This window comes from Podarcis gaigeae (genome assembly GCF_964106915.1).
Source record: "Podarcis gaigeae genome assembly, chromosome: 2".
Classification (NCBI taxonomy): domain Eukaryota; kingdom Metazoa; phylum Chordata; class Lepidosauria; order Squamata; family Lacertidae; genus Podarcis; species Podarcis gaigeae.
This window is the reverse complement of record NC_139679.1, coordinates 112,969,751-112,990,490: the sequence shown is the minus strand read 5'-3', so window position 1 is coordinate 112,990,490 and position 20,740 is coordinate 112,969,751. Positions and strand designations below refer to the sequence as shown.

Genomic DNA, 20,740 nt, shown 5'->3' with positions numbered 1-20,740 from the left:
AACAGATGAATTCAAAAAACATATGTCCTTGTGTTATGGCTTAGTTTCTAAACGAGAGGTATGGAAATCTTGTCAGAAAATCATACTTGACCCTTCTTCTTATATGGCATCTCTTCACCTGTCCCTAGATGTGCAGAGATAAATTTGAGTTTTTTCAGTGGGAAAATAATGACACTCTGCTCATGTATAATGATACACTTTCCCCCCAAAATATGGTATATGTATAATAAGTATAAAAGAGTAAAACAACATACTGTGGTACATTTCTGCAGAGTAACTTTATAAGTTTATTGATACATACTGTTAAACATACAGCAATGTGCATTGTTTAATGTATCTGCTTATGTGCTGGTTATTGGCATACTAGAAGTCTAGGCCCAAGTTTGGGGCAAACACCCTTTGGTGAGAAAACCCCAGCAGAGATTTAACATCGCAAAACATGCAGCAAAGAAAAGCATGGAAATATAGGCTGTAAACCCTTTTTAAAAAGCTCTTTCCAAGCTATATTGATTCCCCAGCACAGAGATAGACCACATAAAATGGTTTCCTTACAAAGCAACTCATGTGCTTTTCCATACAGCAGACAGAAAAGATACGCAGCCAGTCAAAATCGTTGCTCAACTACATGAATGCAAAAGTACCTAAACTATTGGTATATAAAAATGCTAGTTTCAGAACTCCATTCTGGTCTGAAACAAAGGAGGCAGGTTAAAGCTATGCTGCTGGCTGGAGTGACTACTAGTTCAGAGATCCTTCCATACAGAAATCCAAAAGGCTTGGTTACCCATTTCTTCCCAAGGTGGGAGGGGGAAGTAAAATAGACGAAGCCTGGCAGGACAGCTTACTCTATGGTTTTAACCTCTTCACGCACTAATTATTCAAGCATGCTGGATTATACTGGTTACTTTAGGAATTCTAGAGTGCATATGCATATGTAGAATAGTGCATAGGATATGCAATGATTATTCATATTTTCATCAGAAAAAAGCATGTTTCTTGACTAGATTAAGGAATATGATTGGAATTTTTAAAAATCCAGGTGGATAAGCTCAGTATAGAGATTTTAGTGTGCATTTCTCCTTATGCAATTTTGGCCAATATACCCATTTTTGCAAGTAGTTTCGCTAGACATAATGCATGTTTGTATGCTATAGTGATTAATATATGCGGTTTTAAGCACAATTCCCCCTAATGTACATATTATCTGGCTAGAAGACTGCTAAATTCTGCATAGCAACATTCTGAGAAGTGTGGATTTTGAAGGATAGATAGGCTTTGGTTCACACATTGTTATGGGGAGTGTAAATTTGGCATTTTTGTATTAGCATGCAAATCAAACCGAATTTCTCCTCCTGTACCTACTAGGGCTGCAGAGTGCGTTTGGCTGAGTCCCAAACTGAATCAGACTGATTTGGGGGAGGGGGGGAATCCGGGCATCAACCGAGTCAGGTTCAAATAGCCCTGGATTGGGTTGCAAAGCCCAGAGCAATCCAGGGCTGTCAGGGGGTGGGACATCCCTGTCTGCACATGGGTGATGTGCAGACCCAGGGACCGCAAACCGGGGCCATGAGGCAGATCAGTGGGGTCTCAGCAGAATCCTAATACACACTTCCATAGCTGCTATTTGCTCCAGAAGGAAAGCTTCCATTAGCACAGCCCAAATACACCCCCACAGCTGCTATTTGCACCAGAAGGAAAGCTTCCATTAGCACAGCCCTAATACACCCCCACAGCTGCTATTTGCACCAGAAGGAAAGCTTCCATTAGCACAGCCCTAATACACCCCCACAGCTGCTATTTGCACCAGAAGGAAAGCTTCCACTAGCTATCTGTTTTCAGGGAAAGACCAGGGCTGGTGAATATTCTGCTCAGTTTCCACACTTCAATTCAAGTCCTTCTCCCCCCAGACAAAAAAAGGGACGAATGGCCTCCCCAGTGAACGAAGCTGCCGAAAAAGTGAAAATGGAGGCACCTGAATTGGCATCAAAAAACTCCACCTGGCGTGCTTTGTAATCCAGGGATACTCGGATCTTCCTCACCCGATGCGCCAAGTGCGAATGGCTTGGCTTGCGGGAAGTGAAAGCAGTGAGCTTTTTGGAAAAGGGGCTCACCCCCACAGCCCAGACCCCAGCTTTAGGGCTCAGGTTGAAACCTTTATTTCCCTGGAAGGACTCTCGTGCCGCCCCTACGATCCACAAGCACTCCTGATCCATGTATTCCTTGTCTTCTTCGTTTAAATCCAGCTCGGCCTCCCACCAGTGTCTCCCGGACGTGAACTTCTCACGGCCCAGCACGTAGGGTATGCAAAACAATTCGTCCTCGGCTTGGTCGTCAGACACTTCCCCAACCTTCACGCTCTTCAGATCGGCAGACAGTGCGAGCAGAGGGTGTGCCGTTTGTGGATCCAGAGTCACGCTCACTGAAGGGCACACAGAGAAAGGGAAAATAAACGTGGGCTTAAATCTCCCGGCGAGTAAGCGTACACTCCTAAGCAGATGAGAAGGAACGATCCCTTCGGGTCTGCTACACCTGGGAACGCCACCTTTAGCTATGCTTTCTACCCATTTCCAGTCAGAGACATATTTACATCATAGCTGTCAACGTACAGATCTGGAAAGAAGGGACCAGCAGCCTCTAAAATAAGGGATCAGCAGCCAAAATAAGGGATTTTGCTATTGTAAAGAGTAAGATTGACAGATTCTGTCAATCTGGCATGAGGCGGTTGCAGCGCTGCGGTGGCCGCCCTTCTGCGTGCCTCCTCATCCCCTCCTCTTCCTCCTCCCTCAGGCCGCCTCCTCAGCTGCCGCCACCGCTGCCGCCTCCAGGCTTGTGGGCGGCGTGGGTGAGAGTCTCTCTCCCTCACCCCCTCTCTCTCGGGTAGGGAAGGGCCGATGGAACTCCTCACACGCTCTCTCTCGCAGCGGAGGACCCCGAGCCGCTGCTTCCCTCCCGAGCCAGGCGAGCATGAAACCCGGGAAATTTAAGGGACATCATCAATAAGGGACAGCAGCGGGACACAGCTCTGGGATAAGGGAGTTTCCCGCCAAATAAGGGACGGTTGAAAGCTATACGTAGAGATGACTCTGAAGACTGTTTGAAAACTACAGCTAGTGCAGAATTTAGCGGCAAGGTTGCTCGAGCAAAACGGTCTGAGCATATTACACCAATCCTGGTCCGATTTCACTGGCTACCAATTAGTTTCCAGGCCCATTTCAAAGTGCTGGTTTTGACCTATAAAGCCTTAAATGGCTCAGGACCGCAATACCTCAAGGACCGCCTCTTTCCATAAGAACCTACCCAGACCCTGAGATCATCTTCTGAGGCCCTCCTTTGTGTGCCTCCTCCTTGAGAGGTTTGGAGGGGGGTCACACGAGAACGGGGCCTTCTCTGCAGTGGCTCCCCGTCTGTGGAATGCTCTCCCTGGGGAAGTTCGCCTGGCGCCTTCATTATACCCCTTTAGGTGCCAGGCAAAAATGTTCCTTTTTAACTAGGCCTTTGGTTGACTTCATCAACATCCTATGCCCTTTTAAAATGTAGCTCTTTTTTGGGGTGGGGCATTATTGGGTTATTCTTTTTATTTTGATTTTATATATTGTGATCTTTTTTGTGAACCGCCCTGAGACCTCCAGGTATAGGGCGGTATATAAATTCAATTAACAACAACAATTAATAATAATAATAATAATAATAATAATAATTACTCATTTGTTAGACTTGGTAGTTTTTATTTGAATGACATGCTCTCAGCGACTATGGTTAATGTTTTATGTGTCATTGGGTGTCCTTATTTTCATTGGAGGGCTTGTGTTTCCATCTAATTCTTCCAGAACTTACTTTTGTTCAGTTCTCGTTTAAGAAGCAATAGAATAAAACAATCATCATATATGTTTCAGCGGTTGCTTCTTTTTTAAAAAAGGCCCTGTTACAGTACTTCCCTAATTAAGATTGGCATTTAAATATAGGGCTATGCTGAATGAATTAACTTTTGGATGGCATGTCAGGCACAGTTAAGAAACAATTATTATTTACTCAATTTACTGAATTTATTCCCAGAATAAAACCAGTTCTGCTCCTTGACTCTTTTCCAAGCACCATCTCCCACCAAGATTTAGTTCTCATTTAGTTCCATAATATTACCTTTCTCCAGTTTTTGCTCCAGAGGCGCTGTAGTGTGAGTGAGAAATTTATTCAAACCTTCTGAAATATAAAAATGAGGTACTGTATTTCATGGGTTGTTTTGCTTTTTTAGGTTGATTATTGCTTTGTGTGACTCACAAGCAAGCAAGAAGCAGCAGCAATGTACAAAATGTCAACTTGACCTCGATTAAGATCATCACATAAATTAGAATTACATTAGATGTGCTACAGTTTTAAAGTGGGTGACTTTCTGTGGTCAGCAGATGGACCCACTGGCAACTTATCCCATCAAAATATCCCTTGGTATTCTGTCCCCCGAAAATTACCTTTCTTCAATGCTTCCTCCAGAGAATCTGTTTGAGGAGGTGGGAGAAGGAAGGAAATGTTAGGTTTAAAAATGACAAATTCGCTCAAAGAGCTTATCAATATGTAATAAATAATGTAGATTTCATTTTTTTGAAAAAAAAAATCATATTTACTGCAATGTTTCCAGCTCTACTGCAATCTTCCAAGATGCACTTGCTAGGCCTCTCCAGAATCTCTCAGGTTTGCACCATCGATTCGCAGAAAGGCACCGCAATGTTTTTGTTTCTATGCCTTTCGCTGGCAAGGAATTTTGCCTTTTTCACAGCCGGGTGGATGTTTCCGTTGCATATTCCACCCCGGGCCCTAGATCACTTTCCTCCACAGTTATATCTTTGAGAGCTCAACCTCTCTCTCTCTCTCTCTCTCTCTCTCTCTCTCTCTCTCTCTCTCTCTCCCCCGCGACTCCCGAGCTGCCCCAAATACCTGCACATTTCACCATAGCGTTTACTAGCGCAGAATTTTTCTGACAACAGATCTTGAGTCTCTCCTCCAACCAGGTGGAAAGGTCTGCTGAATGCTCTGCTCGTTTCTCCCTGTACCCGGGAAGGAAAGATGGTTTTGCGAAAAGAAAGCTTAAAGAATGGTAATTCCTCTAACGCTTTATAGATTCAATGCGTGGCACCTGTCGTTTGAAAAGGTTTTTAAGTAGCCAGCGCTACTTAAAAAGGGGAAGTAGAGAGGGAGGAATGAAGGGGACTACAGCCTGGTTCTATATAGAGGGGCTTCTTGGGCTCACACAAGAATGTGCTTCATCCCTTTGAAGGTGACCCGGAAAGTACAACTAATCCAGAATGCGGCAGCTAGACTGGTAACTGGGAGTGGCCGCTGAGACTGTATAACACCAGTCTTGAAAGACCTACATTGGCTCCCAGTACATTTCCAAGCACAATTCAAAGTATTGGTGCTGACCTTTAAAGCCCTAAATGACCTTAGCCCTGTATACCTGAAGGAGCTTCTCTACCTCCATTGTTCAGCCTGGACTCTGAGGTCCAGTTCCGAGGGCCTTCTGGCGGTTCCGTTCCTGCAAATAGTGAAGCTACAGGGAAGCAGGCAGAGGGCCTTCTCGGTGGTGGCGCCTGCCCTGTGGAATGCCCTCCCATCAGATGTCAAGGAAATAAACAACTATCTGGCTTTTAGAAGACATCTGAAGGCAGCCCTGTTTTGGGAAGTTTTTAATGTTTAATAGGTTATTGTATTTTTTATAGTGCTTTTAATATTCTTTTGGGAGCCGCCCAGGGTGGCTGGGGAAACCCAGCCAGATGGGCGGGGTATAAATCATCATCATCATCTCTGTCAAGACAAATGTAGCTGTGGACAAATTATCTGTGCCAAATAATGTCAGATCCAAAGGGTGTAGAAGCTAGACTAAAAACTGTGTAACAGAAAGGAAGAAGATAAGCCAGTTATTGCTCACCTTGCCCTACAGCCTATGGACATTATACTGTTTATTCTGCTTTTGCTACTGTTAGCTGCATCAAGGCTTTCTGGGGAATAAGCAGGGATTTATTTAATTTTAAGAGTCAGTAATGGCAGGAGAAGGAGCTGCATACCTGAGCAAGGTACTTTCGATGTCCTGAAAGAGAAAGATACAGAGAAGTCTGTCTCATATTTGTGTTACCAGGAGGCCTGATTTGCCCCGTTTTCTCTGCGGAAAACTAAATGTCACGTTCAGGTGACATTGACTCCATCTCACCTGAAGGAACACCTGTGGAGGCTGCTCACACTTCTTCTCCAGCTCAGCGATCAATTTCGTGAGGTAAGAAATGTCCTCCGAGAGTCTGTTGCCATTTTCCGCCACCTTCTTCTTAATCTCCTTTTCTAGGTTTCTCAGGCGGGCCAGCGAGAAACTCTCTTTTTCCTCCAGATAACTTTGCATCTTCTCAAAGGCGTCTTTGATTTGCTGCTTTTCTTTGTTTAACTGTTTCTGAGGGAAGAACGTCCACACAGGTCTCACAAATGCACCTGGAACAAACATGGAAACCCCACCCTCTGTCCTCCACACATACACATAAATCCGCTCCACATATCAGACGTGCAGCATGCACAGGCAACACAGCACACATCCAGTACAGGCAATGACCCATTTACACACATCCAGCTGACCCATGACTGCACAAACATACAGCTACTTTCAGGCTGCACACAGGGCAAGGAATGGCTAAGGAAAGAAGCGATTAGTTCCGAAATTTTAGGAAAGTAGGAAGTAGGAAAGTTCTAGCCTTTCCTGCCATACCAGCCTGTGGGTTTAAAGGATGCTATGCTAGCAATTCGAAAGCAAGTGCAAGTAGATAAATAGGTACCACTCCGGCGGGAAGGTAAATGGCGTTTCCGTGCGCTGCTCTGGTTTCGCCAGAAGCGGCTTAGTTATGCTGGCCACACAACACGGGAAAACAGTCTGCAGAAGTGGACAAACGCCAGCTCCCTCAGCCTGTAAAGCGAGATGAGCGCCGCAACCCCTTAGTCGTTTGAGACTGGATTTAACTGTCAGGGGTCCTTTAAAGGTAAAGGGATCCCTGACCATTAGGTCCAGTTGAGCCAGCGTACAGCTTCCGGGTCATGTGGCCAGCATGACTAAGCCGCTTCTGGCAAACCAGAGCAGCACACGGAAATGCCGTTTACCTTCCCACCGGAGTGGTACCTATTTATCTACTTTGACGTGCTTTTGAACTGCTAGGTTGGCAGGAGCAGGGAGCTCACCCATCGCAGGGATTCGAACCGCCGACCTTCTGATCAACAAGTCCTAGGCTTTGTGGTCCTTTACCTTTACCTTCACCTTTTATATACATGATTTAGAAGGCTTTGTGGAATAGCCTCGGGTTAGTCTGGCCAAGTGCAAGGCAGTTTTAAAGCGACAGGCTTTCTGGGGTTCAGGTTTGCCCCACGATCCCTGCCTTGGCTGCAAGTCTGTTGTCTACGCACAACCTTGGCTTGCAAAGATCTTGAATAAAAAAACCTACCAGACATTTCTCCTTTTCCTCTTCTTCGGACTGTTTCTGATTGACAAGGTTCTGCTTTTCTTTCTCCAAATACTTCAGCTGGCTCTGGGTTCTTTCCTGCACAGATTGAAAATAACATTGTGTGCCACCCAAGTCTCCGAGCGATGAGAGATTCCCGGGGTTCCGGGCGCTTTCTCATCAGGGTTCGTGTTTCCTTTTGGGAATGAGGCACAGCAGAGACTGTGGTGCCTTTATGATATGTTGTTTGTTTACACATATATACAACTATCTGTGAGTTGAGGGAGGGGCAATTGCCATCTCCCCTTCTTTTGTTCTCCTTACACCTCCCCCCGGAGACTCACATGGCTATTACAAAAATTAGAAACCTTGGTTAGATTTTAACATGGGTAGGCAACCTAAGCCCCGGGGGCCGGATGCGGCCCAATTGCCTTCTCAATCCGGCCCGTGGATGGTCCAGGAATCAGCATGTTTTTCATGAGTGGAACGTGTCCTTTTATTTAAAAAATATCTCTGGGTTATTTGTGGGGCCTGCCTGGTGTTTTTACATGAGTAGAATGTGTGCTTTGATTTAAAATGCATCTCTGGGTTATTTGTAGGGCACAGGAATTCGTTCATCCCTCCTCCCAAATATAGTCCTGCCCCCCACATGGTATGAGAGACGGTGGACTGGCCCACGGCTGAAAAAGGTTGCTGATACCTGTTTTAACACTTGCTGGATCCTGGGATTAGAGGGGTCTGGCACACAGCATAACTCTCCAAGCCTTGATTGAATTCTAACACTTGCTGGATCCTGGGATTACAGAGGTCTGGCACTGACAAACTCATAACGATAATTTGGTCCTGGCAGGAGGGCAGCCCACATGATGCCAAACACAGATCTCCTTAGAAAACGTTCACCCTATCAAGTCATTCCATTCTTTCAGAAAAAAATGTTTTTGGGCCAGCCTGTAGGATTCCTTAAAAATGTGTGTCTGAAACATTGACATGATCACGGGTAGCTAAGACGGCATAGGCCACTGCTGTGGTGACATTTCATCTTCCCCATGTCTTTGTACTACGCAGCAGACCCAAAAGGGCTTATGTCTCACCTGAGCATGAAGATCTAGAAATCTGCAGAGGTTTCTTCCTACTCCTTCCTTGGAAAATAACGACCATATCCCAGGCATCCCCGATCCTGCGGCCCTCCAGATGTTTTAGCCTACAACTCCCATGACCCCTAGCTAACAGGACCAGTGGTCAGGGATGATGGGAGTTGTAGTCCAAAACATCTGGAGGGTCAAAGGTTGGGGATGCCTGCCATATCCCCCTTCTCCACCTCTTTTCTGAGTATTTTAGATACATATTATATGAGCCAGTCTGATTGTGAATCAAACTATTTGTTCCTTTAGCAAAAAGCTGCCTTCAGGTTTGTAGGATATTAGATAAAATTAATTCACTTTCTCAGCCCAGTTGGAAGGAACTGAACCTGGGATCTTAATTTGCCCTGTGGAAAGCCCTCCCATCAGATGTCAAATAATTATTTGACTTTTGGAAGACATCTGAAGTTTTTAATGGTTGATGTTGATGGCTGCATATAAATAATAAAATTATTATTATTATTATTATTATTATTATTATTATTATTATTATTACTACTACTACTACTACTACTACTAAGGCTCATCTGGAGCAAATCTGAAGCAGATGCATTGTTGAGCCTGAGCATTAATCTGCGCCATACAGCCAACAACGTCCCTGTGAGAAGCGAGGTTACAGGAAACCAGGCAGAGGGCCTTCTTGGTAGTGGGGCCCGCCCTGTGGAACGCCCTCCCACCAGATGACAAGGAAATAAACAACTATCAGACTTTTAGAAGACATTTAGCAGCCCTCTTTAGGGAAGTTTTTAATGTTTGATGTTTCATTGTGTTTTTAATATTCTGTTGGGAGCTGCTCAGAGTGGCTGGAGAAACCCAGCCAGATGGGCGGGGTATAAATCATCATCCCTGACAAGACAAATGTAGCTGTGGACAAATTATCTGTGCCAAATAATGTCAGATCCAAAGGGTGTAGAAGCTAGATGTTTGATGTTTTATTGTGCTTTTAATATTCTGTTAGGAGCCGCCCAGAGTGGCTGGGGAAACCCGCCAGATAAGTGTGGTATAATTAATAAATTTATTATTATTATTATTATTATTATTATTATTATTATTATTATTATTATTATTAAACTCTCCAAACTCTCAGGCAGAATTTTATAGACTGAGATTACCCGGGGCGGATCTACACTCGTCATTTATAATGTTTAAAATGTGTTAACAGAGGGCTCTGCAGAGCAGTAAGCCGCCAGCAATGGAAAACTACCATTAAGCGTTAGAGAACATTATATTCAATCACGTTTAGAAGATCAATGTAGAACCAGCCCTGGATTGAATCCGGAGTCTTCTATATGTACCGTATTTTTCACTCTATAAGATGCACTTTTCCCCTCCTAAAAAGTAAGGGGAAATGTTTGTGCGTCTTACGGAGCAAATGCAGACGGGAGGCTCTGCTCAGCGCTCCCTTTAAAGAGCCACGTGGAGCTTGTGTGCGGCTCTTGGGGGCTTTTCCCCGAGAGAGAAGGGCAGCCCTCTTCCCTCCTCGGGGAAAAGCCCCCAAGAGCCGTACACACGCTCCGCACGCTCTTTAAATGGAACGCGGCTCTTGGGGGAGCCTTCCTCTTGCTGCCCGGGAGAGGCTGCACGCGGCTATCCCAGAAGCCAGGACAGCAAGAGGGATCGCTGCATTGTCCTGGCTTCTGGCTTAGCCACGAGCAGCCTCTTCTGTTGTTAGGCGCTCTGAGCCCAGCTTCAGCTGGGGACGGTGGGATATACCGTATTTTTTGCTCTATAAGACTCACTTTTTCCTTCATAAAAAAGTAAGGGGAAATGTGTGTGCGTCTTATGGAGCGAATGCAGGCTGCGCAGCTATCCCGGAAGCCAGAACAGCAAGAGGAATTGCTGTTTTCACTGTGCAGCGATCCCTCTTGCTGTTCTGGCTTCTGGGATTCAGAATATTTTTTTTCTTGTTTTCCTCCTCCAAAAACTAGGTGCGTCTTGTGGTCTGGTGCATCTTATAGAGCGAAAAATACGGTGATTTCCTCCCCTCCCTTCATAATTCAGCACTGACTATAATAGGAACAGAGGATCCCAGCATGACCCCCCCACACACCTTACTTTACCTTATATAATTTCAGTGGAAGGAGTTTGAGGCCTTCTACTGTTTCTGCCAGCAGCAAATTGGATCGAAAATTCCACTTCTGGATCCGGGATTTGCAAAGAGGACACTTCAACGCTCCCCCATCCTGATTTTCCAGTATCTTACAATAGCAGGTGATGCAACCCCGGCAGAAGTTGTGGCCGCAGTCCAGGGTCACAGGGTCTGTAAGATACTCCCTGCAGATGGAGCAAGTGGTTTCCTGTTCCTCATTTGTGGTTGGTGAGCCCGGAACTGGGGTCTTCGTGGCATTGATGTTAGGAGGTGCAGCTTGAGTCACCTGCAGAATGGGTATGTTTTAGGAGAGTTTAGATTTGATATCCTGCTTTATCACTACCCGAAGGAGTCTCAAAGCGGCTAACATTCTCCTTTCCCTTCTTCCCCCACAACAAAAAATCTGTGAGGTGAGTGGGGCTGAGAGACTTCAGAGAAGCGTGACTATCCAAAGGTCACCCAGCAGCTGCCTGTGGAGGAACGGCGACGCGAACCCGGTTCACCAGATTACGAGTCCACCGCTCTTAACCACTACACCACACTGGCTCTCACTGTGCAGGCACAGCATGGAAACCTCCTTGAGGGATACCCGAAAGCTTAATGCCTGAATCTCTGCTGGAAGAGTGTCCCAGTAACCCCAAAGGCCTGCTTTCTGGTTGCTTGCCCACAGGAAAGAGATTCTCCCTTTGGCAAGGGAGAAAACTATTTCCTGTGTCTGCTGCACAAATATTCCCCTAGAGCAGACCCGAAGGAGTCTCAAAGCGGCTAACATTCTCCTTTCCCTTCCTCCCCCACAACAAACACTCTGTGAGGTGAGTGGGGCTGAGAGACTTCAGAGAAGTGTGACTAGCCCAAGGTCACCCAGCAGCTGCAGGTGGAGGAGCGGGGAAGCGAACCCGGTTCACCAGATTACGAGTCCACCGCTCTTAACCACTACACCACGCTGGCGTAAATTGCTGTAGGATAATAACTATTTGAATAATAATAATAATAATAATAATAATAATAATAATAAGCCACTTGTTGCACAGAGGTCTCCAAGAGACTTAAAAGAGTTTAAAACAGAATTCAGAGAAACGTAATTAGCAGTCGGGCAAAAACATACACAGTTCACCGCAATTTACAAAGCACCTCTCCCAACAGCCCAGAAAGATCACTTCTATGGAGTCGGCTTGCATGTCCTCTAATACATTGCATGGAATCCAACATAGAACTAAGGCAATTGTTTCATCAGCACAAGGATTTCTGCTTGGGCAATGAATTGTTCTCCCACTGGAGGGGCTACTTTGCCTGCAAATTTCATACAATCATAGAATTGGAAGGGACCCTGAGGGTCATCTAGTCCAACCCCCTACAATGCAGGAATCTTAGTTGAAGCATCCCTGACAGATGGCCATCCAATCTCTGCTTATAAACCTCCAAGGAAGGAGAGTCCACCGCCTCTCGTAGGAATCTGCTGAACAGACTGAATGTTCAGTCGGAATCTCCTTTCTTGCAACTTAAAGCCATTGGTTTGCATGCTACCCTCCAGAGCAGGAGAAAACAAACTTGCTCCCTCTTGCATGTGACATAGCCCTTGAAATATATTCAGAGTCCTGTAGTGATTTCATGCTCTTTATTGCAGCTTGTAAAACAGTGATTGAATTGCCCCCCAAACCTCAGGCTTTTATATACCGTATTTTTTGCTCTATAGGACGCACTTTTCCCCCTCCAAAAATTAAGGGGAAATGTGTGTGCGTCCTATGCAGCAAATGCAGGCTCCTTGGCTTCAGTGATAGCATCGCGAAGCCTCCGAAGCTCAGAGGGAGCGCTCGCTCCATGCTCCGGAGGCTTTGCGCTGCTTTCGCTGAAGCCTGAGGACCGAGAGGGGTCGGTGCGCACCAACCCCTCTCACTCTCCAGGCTTCAGGGATAGCTGCCTGAAGCCTTTGGAGCACAGTGGGACCTCGTGCTGCGCTCCAAAGGCTTTGGGTTCCTTTTGCTGAAGCCAGGAGAGCAAGACACTCCTGGCTTCAGTAGAGAGGGAGAGCTGCGTGGCACCCCTTCAGCGAAGCGGGAGGAGAAATGGAAGGGGCTCCATTTCTCCTGCTGCTTCGCTGAAGGGGTGCTGAGCAGAGAGGGGGAGAATTTTTTCCCCCTTGTTCTCCCCCTGTAAAACAAGGTGCGTCCTATGGCCGGGTGAGTCTTATAGAGCAAAAAGTACGGTACATTATTTACACAATGAGTCCTGTCTGATTGGCTGATTCTGCTTTTCTCCTGGAGCCCGATTGGTCTTTTCCAATCAGTTGTCGCAGTCTATGATCCTACCAGCCTAATAGGCTGATTAACTTCTTCCTGGAGCCTGATTGGTCTTTTCCTGCAAGCCAATCAGTTGTAGCATTCTAGGATCCTACCTGCCTATTGTTCTAGGATCCAAGCTGAGTACATAACAGCCCTTCAGATATTTCACTCACTTATGTGAAAAGGAAAAGAGATTATAGCCATTTTAAAATTCCCCATTATAGTAAATGGGGTCAGAAACACAGCTTCAGATTTAACAGATCAAATATGAACCCCAATGTGCCGATGCATTTAGCTATGTTGTGATTTTGGTCTGTTTTTATTTTGGCGGTGCGTTGGATGGTGGCTGATACATTGGTTTAAGCATTTATTAAGTTATTTATCCATATTTATTGCAAAAGGTTTCTATCCTGCTTGATTGCAATACAACCTCAAAGTCATTTACAAAAATAAAAATATATATAATTGTTGGCAAAAAGAGAGAGATAAAAGCAGCTATTTACGACATTTAGAAATTAATTAAAATCAAGGTAAGCCAAAAGCCAGATTAAAACACACGTCAACATCCTACATGCTTGGAGTTACGCACCTGCAGAAGTTCTTTTTATCAGTTCCTACACTTTGGACACCAAGGAGACTTCAACAACTTCCCCTCGGGATGTTCCTGACAATGGGCTGAAAGCATCTCTGCTTGGGCAACAGATTTCTGCACATGCAGTGAGACTTACTCTCCCTCTCCCGTCCCCTCCACCCCCCTGCATGCCCTCAAAATCAGCTCAAGGGTTGCTTAGCCATCATTTAGTCTCGTACCCAAGATGATTCTGCTATTCCCCCAAATATGGCCAATGGCAGTGGCTGAACCATTCCTAGAAGTGATGGCAAGGTGTTCTGAGTTAAACAAAAGAGGAAAACCTCCACCATGCTCAACTGCCACATTCCCTCCCTACAAAAGGTGTTCGAATTTAACCCCCAGGCCCCCAAAGTAACAAAAAGAAGTCTCAGTTTTCCCCTGCAGCTCAAATGGCCTCATGAAAGTGTACATGGAATACCATGGGATCATAGGATTGTGGAGCCATCTTGTCCAACCCTCTGTGAGGCAGAGATCTTTTGCCCAACGTGGGGGTTGAACCCACAACCTTGAGAGTCAGAGTCTCATGCTCTACCAACTGAGCTGTCCGTGTGTGTGAGTGTGTGAGTGTGTGATCTTCAGCTTGAACATCCAGGAAGAAGACCCAATTATTTCCCGGTCCTCTTCCTTTGTGGAGACCTCTTACCTTGGATCCTTGAGTGGCCACTTCTGCAAGAACCACATCCTGGATTTTGTCCTCCTTGTTGCATTTGGACACGGTGCAGATGGGGGCTTGATCCTCCTTGCAGGAGAGCCTCAGGGGATCTTGGTGACTCTTGCTCACTTCCTTCCTTTCGGCATCTCTTTTCGCCCCCTCCTGAAGTTTCCTGACCAGCTGTACAAGGTTGGCCAGTTGCTGGTTGGGCTTGAAGTTCTTTTGATGGACGGTTTCGCCACACAGCAGGCAGGAAGGGTCTCTGTCGGGCTCCCCCCAATGAGGCAGCGAGGGGAGACAGGCTTGGCAGAAATTGTGCCCGCAGTCGATAGTCACTGGATCGTCGAAGCATTGCTTGCAGATGGAACAAATCTGATCAGGGAAGTCATGGAGAGAGCCTGAAGCCATGGCTTTCTTTCTTTCTTTCTTGCTTGCTTGCTTGCTTGCTTGCTTGCTTGCTGTCTTTCCTCAACACATAATGAGGGGACTTATATTGCATTCGGGATGCCAGGGTCTTGGTGTCAGAGTTCCAGGATTGGTCTGAAAATGTGGGAGGGGTTAATGCCTCCCCCTTTTCTCAGGCAGTTCCTGGAAATCACACAAACTAAGTGGCTGCACAAACGTTGACACTACACGGCTGATTCTGCCTCTGTTGTTGCTGTGATAAGCAAACACCCTGGAGCAGAGAGACCTCTCTCTCTGTATAGAGATTCCCAGAGCACTTCAGGATCCTGTGTGTCCGTGACTGCCCTTTACACAGAAAGTAGGGGCAGGGGAGAAATGCAATTCAGTTTACATTTTAAAGCTCAACGTGCTTAACCAGCCCTTTCTGAAACCACACGGGAAGCAAAACACAGCCATTCTTTGAAATTTTCACGTCTCTGAATTTTGCAGGGCAGATCTTGAGCCAGAAGGGATATTCTGCAAAGGTTCATGTGCTAGGGTGAACCGTGCATAAAAACGAAAATAACATACCGTATTGAGCGAAACGGCTTTGTTGACAAATTTGCACACCAGGCAAAATTGTGTACAGTTTGGTTCGTATTAGGAGAAATTTCTTCCTATTAGAAGAAAACTGATGGTGACTTGAACAATAATAGCAAACTGATGTGGAAGCTTAAGACCAGAAAGATGAGAAATTGAGTGAAACTGGAATGGACAGAGTCACCCATCCCTATACATAAGTAACACACGTAGAGGCCTTGGGTGTGGAATCAGCCACATAACAACTGTTGGAATGTTCTGGAACATCTGCTTAAACAGAACGTCCCTAAAGCGGTATAAAAAGGGGTTCGTGTGCAAATGCTCCATATGCATAAGAACATTTTGAAAGATGAGTACAGTTGAATGGAAGCACTTGAGGCTCAGTAAGTAGGATACAGTGGTACCTCGGGTTACATACTCTTCAGGTTACAGACTCTGCTAACCCAGAAATAGTGCTTCAGGTTAAGAACTTTGCTTCAGGATGAGAACAGAAATCGTGCTCTGGTGGTGCAGCGGCAGCAGGAGGCCCCATTAGCTAAAGTGGTCTCCAGGTTAAGAACAATTTCAGGTTAAGAACGGACCTCCGGAATGAATTAAGTACTTAACCTGAGGTAACACTGTATTTCAAAACTTTCAAGGAGCGTCTCCACCCCTATCATTCAACCCGGACACTGAGATCCAGCTCTGAGGGCCTTCTGGTGGTTCCCTCACTGTGAAAAGTGAAGTTACAGGGAACCAGGCATAGGGCCTTTTTGGTGGTGGCGCCCGCCCTCCTTGTGTCAAGGAGATAAACATCTACTGGACTTTTAGAAGGCATTTAAAGGCAGCCCAGCATAGGGAAGTTTTTAATGTTTGATCGCTATTATTATTATTATTATTATTATTATTATTATTATTCTGTTGGGAGCTGCCCAGAGTGGCTGGGAAAACCCAGCCAGATGGGTAGGGTATAAATAATAAATTATTATTATTAGGGACAAAAGCCAAACATAGTCCAACTCTCCATAAAAATCAAGAGCATCATACCATCAAACACTCATGTAGAGCATTAAATATTGACTTTGTTAAGTGACTTCCTCGCTTCCCCTTGGTTGGATTTCATTGCATGTCCTTTTAACGGTTTTCCAAATCCCAATTTTTATGAAATTTAACTTAAAACATTAACATCCTTAGATCTTCACCTTATGGAATTAAACATATTAATTCACTTAGCATAAATAAAATCCGAAGCCCATTTAGTATCTGCAAGCTATTTTCAGTTAGTTTAACTTAACAAATTTAACTAAATAATCATTAAATTTATTCCACTCTTCCTGATACTCCTCCTCCTTCTGGTCGCGGACGCTTCCGGTCAGGTCGACTAGCTCCGAAAATTCCATCATCTTCTGCCATTCTTCTATTGTTGGTAATTCTTGGGTTTTCCACTTTTTAGCTAACAAAATACGAGCAGCAGTTGTGGCATACAAAAATAATTTAACATCTTTCTCGGGCAATTCCAAACCTGCTATTCCAAGAAGAAAGGCCTCTGGTTTCTTTATAAATGTATATTTCAACATTTTTTTCAATTCATTATAAATCTTTTCCCAGATTTCACCTTGGGACAAGTCCACCACATATGATAAAAGGTTCCTTCCTTTTCTTTACATTTCCAACATATATTGTCACCATTATGATACATCTTTGCTAATTTTACAGGAGTCAAAGACCATCTATACATCAGCCAGCTCCAAAACCTTCTGCCAAAACCTTCTGACTCCAAACAGATAACAGCAAGTTATATAAACCTTTCCAATTTTGACGGGATGCAACCAGCAGAAATGTAATCAGTTCTTTATTTAAAGCATCTGTCTTGAAAATTGTTGATAAAGATTTTTTGGGGTGTACACTGAACCGTTTGTTTGTGGAACAAACTTAATGAAGAAGCGTATGAACTCATGTTGGCAATCATGACAATCATCGTCTTATCTCTTTGCGCAACATCAACAGAGTTTTGTGTTCGGGACCCAATCCTTGGCAGAGAGCTTCTATCACAAGTACTTAATTTGATAAAGTTAATGGTTTTCACATGTCCTACAACAGAAGGCCTGCCACTCATAGGTTTGGAAGCTAGTGCTTTGCTTTTAACTTTCTTGTAGAAGAAGCAATGAATCCAACTAGCCTTTGGAGCAACTCTGTGAACAAGTTGGACTAAGCCATTCTCCCTTCCTATTATAGATGGAGCAAATTGTTCTTCAAAGTTTCGGTTTTCTTCAAAGGGCTCTTCAAAGACCGGGTGTCCATTTCTTGAAAGATAATAATCAAGTTGTTTGTTTTTCAATCCGACGTGCTTTCTTTCTAAACACTTTGATGGTTCTTATGTTTCCAAACTTTCATTTGCTAAGCACATTTCGCACACTGAGGTGTTGGCCTGCTATTCATCTAGTACAGTGGAACCTTGCGTAAAGAACTTAATTCGTTCTGGAGGTCTGTTCTTAACCTGAAACTGTTCTTAACTTGAGGTACCACTTTAGCTAATGGGGCCTCCTGCTGCCGCCATGCAATTTCTGTTCTCATCCTGAAGAAAAGTTCTTAACCTGAGGTACTATTTCTGGGTTAGCGGAGTCTGTAACCTGAAGCGTATGTAACCTGAAGCATTTGTAACCTGAGGTACCACTGTACAAGAGAACCTCTGTTTCAAATGTTGTGGGTCAAACCTTCAGACCCTTTCAGTAGTTGTGTCTTCTTTTTACTTTCTAGGGGGCTGCTCGTTGGTGAAGGCGGCCTGTTGTTGAGCAGAAAGGCGAGAAGCTATCACCATGATGTTTTCTTATGGGAGCCAGTGTGGTGTAGTGGTTAAGAGCGGTAGACTCGTAATCTGGGGAACCGGGTTCGCGTCTCCGCTCCTCCACATGCAGCTACTGGCTGACCTTGGGCTGGGCTAGTCACACTTCTCTGAAGTCTCTCAGCCCCACTCACCTCACAGAATATTTGTTGTGGGGGAGGAAGGGAAAGGAGAATGATAGCCGCTTTGAGACTCCTTTGGATATCAAATCCAAACTATACTTATCAAGAAAGCACCCATGGCATCCAAAATGATTGTATTTTTCATCTCCTTTGGCTTTCAGTTACTTTTACCAACTCCTTTCTTTCTCTGCCCCCTGCTGGTGCCTCCCCCTCTTCCTCAACCTTCTGGTACTTTTTTGTCCTCGTGTCACCTGTCTTGCTTTTGCTTCTCTCTCCACACCTTTTGTTTTCTCTTTGCCTCTTCCTTGCACCTTTCTCAGTCATAGAATCATAGAACTGTAGAGTTTTTTGGGGGGACCACGAGGGTAATCAGGTCCAACCCCCTGCAATGCAGGAATCTCGACTCAAGCATTCCTGACAAAATGGCCGCCCAACCTCTGCTCAAAAACCCCTGAGGAAGAAGAGTCCACAACCTCCTGAGGGAGTCTGTTCCACTGTCGATGTTTTGTCGGAATTGCCTTTCTTGTAACTTGAAGCCTGTGCTGGGCCCAGGGGTAACCTGAGAATCCGGTTCAGAATCCAAAGGTTCCGCTAGGAGTCAGTCTGACAGGGCCAAGGCAGGACATGAGGCAGGATACCAAGCAAGGAGAGGTACAGGATCTCTGGCATACAGCAATGTTGCCCCTGCAACCTGGGGTGGGGTCCAACAGCCTTTGTCGGGGTAACAGCCGATCCTGATCCCCTGGCGACTCACCTCCCTGTTTCGCCCAAAGGCAAGCACTCCTCCTGCGAGTACTCAGGTCTCTCCTCTCAGACTTGAGTCTGCAGCTCGGGAGACGTTGGTGGGTTACTAGACCCAAGGGCCGCCTCAGCCTCCCCTGACCAAGCCGGTGGTGGAGCAGCTGTAAGTGATGGCCCAGCTGAAGGCAACAAGGTAATCCCCGCATCTGGAGCCAGGGCAGGCTCAGGCCCCTGACTCGGCCCAGCTGGTGCTTGTTGCAGGGGCACCTGTGCAGACTGGGACTCTTCAGGATCAGGCCCCAGACTTGGTTCAGATGATGCCTGAGGCAAAGGATCCGGTGCAGACTAAGACTCCTCTGGTCCGAGCCTGAGTCCCAGGCCATCACAAAGCCATTGGTTCTAGTCTTACCCTGCTCATGGCGCATTTGTTGTGGACCCGTGCATCTTGTCCGCCATACAAAGGCAATCATTATTGCAGAAGAGGGAAACATCTGGCTATCTGCATGATGAAATCTAATTAAGTGCTTAAATGAACTGGTGCTGACAAGCCTCCCCCCTCTCCCCCTGTCATATGCTTCCCATATTTTTGATACAATTTGCTTGTTCAATTTGCAACTATTTACCTTTGGTCTATTCCAGCTTGCAAAACCTTTTTACATAAAGGGGAAATGTGGGAACATTACATTCAGGCCATCACACATATGTCAATGTCCAACTCCAACTTCTTGAAAGATCCCATCAACGGGGTCTCCAAATTTTTGTAAACATCACTTGGGAAGACAGGTGAACTAATGCCAGTGTACTAGAAGAAGTGTGATGGCCTGGGAATCTGATTCAAAGGCTGAACCGGAGGAATCCCAGTCTGCACAGGAGTCCCCGCCTCCAGGGCCGGCTGAGCTGGGGCAGGGCCTTGATTCTGAAATGCCTACACCTGTGCCGGATCCTCAGGAGCAGGTACCAGGTGATTCCACTCTGGCTCCAGAGGTGGTTGAGGACTCAGTGCCTACAGGTGAGTCTCCCCCTGGGCCCAGTAACCCTTCAGCCTCTCCTGAACTGCAGAGGCTCAGGGCAGAGAGGCGAAGGGAACTGGCTTCTCCCAGGAGGAGTGCTCGCCTTAAGGCCAGGAGAGGCGGGTCTCCTGGGGGCCGGGACCGCCCCTGGCCTTACAGAAGATAAAGGCCAGTCAGCCCGGTCTCAGGTTGCGGGAGCAACGTCGTTGATGAGCTGTTTCGGCCAGCATCCAGTCCTGTTTCCCCCAGAGTTCCTGTCTTTGCCCGGCTTCCCGCTGTGGACCCCGCTTTGCCCGAGGAGGACTGTCTGCCGACCCTCAACTCAGGTCCTGGACCTCGCCCCACGGTAACCTCCCCCCTGGACCAGCACAAGAAGCAAAGATCACCAGTGTCGAAGCAATGATTCTTCAACATCTACTTCGTTGGACTGGTCATATTGTGCAGATGCCTGATTGTTGTCTTCCAAAGCAACTACTCTATTCCAAACTTAAAAATGGAAAGCGTAATGCTAGTGGTCTACAAAAGAGATTTAAAGACTGTCTCAAGGCAAATCTTAAAAATGTAGTATAAACACCGACAACTGGGAAGCACTGGCCTGTGAGCGCAGCAACTGGAGAACAGGCTTTACCAAAGGTGTGATGGACTTTGAAGATGCTTGTACTCAGGATAAAAGGGAGAAACATGCTAAGAGGAAGGCACGCTTGGCAAACTCTCACTGTGATCAACTCCCACCTGGAAACCAATGTCTCCACTGTGGAAGGATTTATGGATCCAGAATTGGCCTCCACAGTCACTTATGGACTCACTGTTAAGGC

The 20,740-nt window shown here is 45.8% G+C and overlaps 1 protein-coding gene across 2 annotated transcripts; it reads right to left on the bottom strand.

Annotated features, from left to right (window-relative positions):
- Positions 1 to 259: 259 nt before the first annotated feature.
- Positions 260 to 14,732, bottom strand: LOC310837501 (zinc finger protein RFP-like). Of its 2 annotated transcripts, XM_083724181.1 has the most exons (9): positions 14,239 to 14,732; positions 10,657 to 10,971; positions 7,461 to 7,556; positions 6,197 to 6,427; positions 6,054 to 6,076; positions 4,927 to 5,036; positions 4,464 to 4,490; positions 4,138 to 4,197; positions 260 to 2,419 (listed from the first exon to the last, which is right to left on the bottom strand). In XM_083724181.1, exons 1-9 carry the CDS (start codon positions 14,653 to 14,655, stop codon positions 1,869 to 1,871), a joined length of 1,830 nt encoding a protein of 609 aa, XP_083580307.1. In that variant the 5' UTR covers positions 14,656 to 14,732; the 3' UTR covers positions 260 to 1,868. The 2 variants fall into 2 exon arrangements, with proteins under 2 accessions (XP_083580307.1, XP_083580308.1); XM_083724182.1 differs by lacking the exon at positions 4,138 to 4,197.
- Positions 14,733 to 20,740: the final 6,008 nt, after the last annotated feature.

Coding starts and splice junctions, on each gene's coding strand:
- LOC310837501 (XM_083724181.1), bottom strand. CDS start 14,655: ATGGCTTCAGGCTCTCTCCATGACTTCCCTGATCAGATTTGTTCCATC. Junction 7,557..10,656: donor TTCCACTGAAATTATATAAG/GTAAAGTAAGGT, acceptor CAATCTGTGCAG/GAAAGAACCCAGAGCCAGCT. Junction 6,428..7,460: donor AGGAAAAGGAGAAATGTCTG/GTAGGTTTTTTT, acceptor TTCTTCCCTCAG/AAACAGTTAAACAAAGAAAA.